Source organism: Camelina sativa, chromosome 18 (assembly GCF_000633955.1).
Source record: "Camelina sativa cultivar DH55 chromosome 18, Cs, whole genome shotgun sequence".
Taxonomy (NCBI): Eukaryota; Viridiplantae; Streptophyta; class Magnoliopsida; order Brassicales; family Brassicaceae; genus Camelina; species Camelina sativa.
In genome coordinates, this window is record NC_025702.1 from 13,586,936 (window position 1) to 13,591,371 (window position 4,436).

Below are 4,436 nucleotides of genomic sequence, written 5' to 3' on the forward strand. Positions count from 1 at the left end.
ACATCACACCACTTGGATCATGGTAGTTTTTATTTATAATATTTTCATAGACAAAGACATGATAGGCTCAAAGCTCTTGACGAATAAAACTTTTAAGGAGAGGGAGAGGACTCAAATGAAATAAATATCTTCTAACGACTATGTAAGCTCCATGTGTTGCCAATCAATATCACAGATATTTTCGAATATAATTTGTAAAATGACATAATTATTGAATTTTAGTTTGTGGTTGGTAATCAATCCTTCTAATGTTTCACAAAAAAAAAAAAAAAAAGATTCATGTTGGCAAAGTAGACCTGATTTGTCTCGCTTAATATGATCACACAGTCACATATTTCTTTCATGTTATATATATTCTAAACTTCACATACGAATATATATTATTATATATAGGTTAATTGTTAACATAACAGCTTTCAAAACAAATAAAATAAAAGCAATAATAATCATACAAATCTTCAAAGTTCAAACGAATGATTTTTAAAAACTAACTCAACTCACTAAAACAATTATCGTTAGTAAAAATGAACCGTGAGAGTTAATAATCTAAATCAACCTTACCAAAAGCAGCATCATTCCATTTCAACCGTTCGATTTCCTCCTTCCTCCTTCTAATCTCAAAACTGAGTTCATCACAACCGTTGATTTAGACGAAGCTTCTTCATCGTCTCTCGCTAATCGTTTCAGTGGTCGAGATGACGCGTTCTCCTCCTGCATTGTTTTTCAAAACAAATAACTCTTTTAAGTTTAGCAAACTTCAAAAAGAATCACAGATCGCTTAATAATAATGAAAGAGAAAGATTCATACATCATCATCGAAAGAGCAGTTCAGATCTAGATCACGTCTCGTCCTTTTCATACTAACCGACGACGACGAACTCACCACCGGAAGTTCTACTCCCGCCGCCGTCGCCGGCACAACCTGATTCTCCGCTTCTTCTTCTTCTTCCTCATCCTCATCATAAGACTCAGCACCGTCTTCACTACTAAACCGATCGCAACAAGCGATGGTGGTGGTCTTCTTGTTCGTCTTCTTACGAGCTAAACAACAAGACTCGCAGAGAGAAACAGTTGGGCCGAGACGAAGCCCAGAGGCTTTCCAAGGCGTTAGCGACTGACAGACGCTACAAAGAAGGCATCGCGTGTGTTTCGCCACAAGAAAATTAGCTCCGTGAACCTTACCGTCGCAATCCCAACACAAACTCGCTTGATCTGACTCACAATACATTCTCGCTACACCACTACATAACTCACACATCTTCTTCCCCATCATCATCATTATTATTAGTAATCCACAACCGATCTCTTTGTATCTCTCTCTCTCTCTCTCTCTCTCTATCTCTGTTGATACAAAATGAAGTATTCTTCTTTGGTAAATAAAAGGTCTTTGCTTCTCTCTCTCTCTCTTCCCTCGTTTCTTCTGCGGACACAAATAAGGGAGAAAGCAAAAAATCTCGAGAATTTCGTGGCGCGTTTTGTGTGATTTAATTCTTTTTAAAAAGTATATTCGTCTTTTTATTTACCCCATAAACGATTTTTCGCGTTTTTAATAAAAATGTATTGGACTAAATTTATTAGAATAAGATTAAGGATTCGTTCAAACTTAATTTTTTTTATGGTGGGGGATAATAATTGTATTTAGTTTTTGAAAACATTATTTTAAGAGGCTTCTGCGGTTGAGTATTATTCTCGAATACTTAAATTTAGGAGAAATTAATAATTTGTTTTTATTTTATTTTTTTTACTTGGTCTTGAAAGCATGTACTAGGGGGGACAAGGCTCCTCTAACGTGGCGAGATAGGATTCGTTTAGTGTTAAAAAAGAAAGAGATATTTATGCGGAAGATTTTTTAGTTGATGACGTGGAGAGATCTCAGCCTCGTAAAGAGGAGAAGGAATATTCTGAGTTTATCCGACGTGGACGAATCGGGTTCTGTAATAGAGTATTATAGCCACGTGATCCCCACCTGGGAGTTGTCTCGACCTTACAAAACACGTCTAATGGGGTCCACTTCTTCTTCTTTTTTTTTTGTTTTTTTTTTCTTCTTAAAATATTCCTCACTCTCGTCTGGGTCCAAGTATTTTTGTGTGAATAAGGTTTTGTTTCTGATATGAATGTTTAAAAATTCAGTATGGTTTGTGGTTGTGTTACAGTAGGATTATTAATGGTGACGATATCAAAAAAAAATTATGCGTTTGGATTTAGAAGTTTTTGGTGTCCATGGATATCAATGTGGTTGCTGGCTATTTGATATATAAATAATCGAATTTAATATGTGTGGTCTGATATATGCCATTTCATAGAAATATCTGCAAATTTAATTAACCATTCTTATCAACCACTATTGTACTTGTTCGTTTGCTAATGGTTAAAAAAATGTGTAACTGAAAAATATTAAACCCCGATAAAAAGGCATGACCGGGTTTATTTCCCATTAATTAACCAATTTGATCAAGCTTTTAAATTACATAAAAAAAAAGGTTGATCCAAGGCAAGAAGCTGAGATCCTTTCCAAACTTGTTTTAAATAATGGGGAAAAAGCTAAAAAATACATCATATAACTTTTATTTAGAAGTTTAATAATTGGTCTTTTTTTGTTGGAAAAAAAATACTTCATCTAATTAGTATTGGTCTAAAAATACTTCATTTTTAAAGTTGTTGGTAAATTCGTATCCATGACTTAACATCCGTTAAGGGACGTTAAAAAATTATTGATGGTGTTAATTTATAAATACACATGTTAAGTAGATATATAAATCTTGTTAACAATATTTCATGGTAAGTTTCTCATGGTGTAGTTGTAACAAAGAGTTTGTTTACAAAATTAAACCTGGGTTCAAATCTACGCTTGTGCGTTTTTTTTTTTTTTTCAAAGGCTTGTGCGTTATTATTTTCCAACTTTTTTTAACTAATGGCAAACTCGTAAATATATCTTCTTTTTCATTAGCAGCGGCGGTGATGTCCAACCGTCAATTGAATAACGAACAGATCTCCGGCGGCATGGTGGTGGCTACGGCGGGACGGGTTGAGAAGGAGGAGGAGTGATGTCGGTAGGGTCGAGTTTCGGGTAAGGAGTGAGAAGGCGTGGCGGCGGCGGGAGCGAAGACCATGCGGCCATGCCATTGGAGCTCATGTTTTGGGTTTGGCTATTCTTACACTCGCAGGTTGGTTATGTCTCATCAGATGGAGAAAAAAGACGCAAGAACCTCAGATCTATTCGGTGGTTCAACTTTAATGCACGTTTGCACACCACCGCCGGCAAGAATGAAGAAGATGGTGTATTTACGAGTTTGCCATTTATTAAAAAAAATAGGTCAAAAAATCTCAATGGTAGATTCGAACCCACGTTTCTTTGGGAAAATATTTTTTTTTGTAACCACCACACCATGAGACACTAATCATTATGATTTGTTAACAAGTTTTATATTCCTACTTAACACATGTATTTATAAATTAACCCCGTCAATAATTTTTTAAAGTTCATTAACGAATGTTAAGTCACTGGTACGAATTTACCAACAACTTTAAAAATGAAGTATTTGTAGACTAATACTAATTAGATGAAGTATTTTTTTCTAATAAAAAAAAACTAAGTATTAAACTTCCAAATAAAAAATAAATGGGGTATTTTATAGTTTTTTTCCCTTTCAATAATAGATATTGTCATTTAAATTAAAGTGTTTACATGTGGTTGAAAGAATATCACAACGGTTTTTGACTTTTTGTAGATGGTCGATTTCGAAATGTGGTTTGATCCACATAACAACAAATCATCTATTCACCGAAAAAGACTACTTGATTAATTTATGTTCTTGGTTAAGCGATTTATTTTAAAATAATTAGAGAAATTGATCTCCTTTGTTAGTCGTCCACTAAATGATAAGTCACTTGAAATGAATGAAAGTTAGCAGTAAAATGAATAAACATGCAAGTGTTGGTACTTGGTATAATCGTCTGCTAATTGGTTAGAGCGATTCTGGTATGCTAGATTTAGGCATTTAGCAGTTTAAGACTCGGATTTGAGCTAGACTCGAACGAAATTGTTTTCTTGGACTATCACGTAAGTTTATTTATATAGGAAAAATATAATTCCTAATCTAACTAATTTGTGGACCAAAGTACCACAAAATATGTTTGGTTGTTGATCTAACGTGTTCGAAATTATGTCTTATCACAAAATCATGACCAAGATTAGAAGACATAGATGTAAAGTTATTATGAAAAACAAATATGTAATACGTATATAAGAATGGGAAAAAAAATAAAATAAATGAAAAGTAAAGCTAGGCGTACTCAACAAGCTTGAGAAAAAATTTACGTGTCGAAGATTAGTGGTGTGAAGCAGGGATGAAGTGTGAACTTTGAAGAATCAAAGAAACACGAGATGTCTTCATTTGAGAGCCACATGCCTTAAAAGGAGTTGATGAGTGGAGGCG

General features: G+C 34.2%; 1 protein-coding gene across 1 annotated transcript; it reads right to left on the reverse strand.

The window, feature by feature from the left end:
• On the reverse strand, nucleotides 363–1,483 carry LOC104761465 (zinc finger protein CONSTANS-LIKE 4-like). The gene is made up of 2 exons (XM_010484551.2): nucleotides 809–1,483; nucleotides 363–711 (listed from the first exon to the last, which is right to left on the reverse strand). The coding sequence occupies exons 1-2, from the start codon at nucleotides 1,277–1,279 to the stop codon at nucleotides 583–585; spliced, it is 600 nt and encodes a 199-aa protein (XP_010482853.1). The 5' UTR covers nucleotides 1,280–1,483; the 3' UTR covers nucleotides 363–582.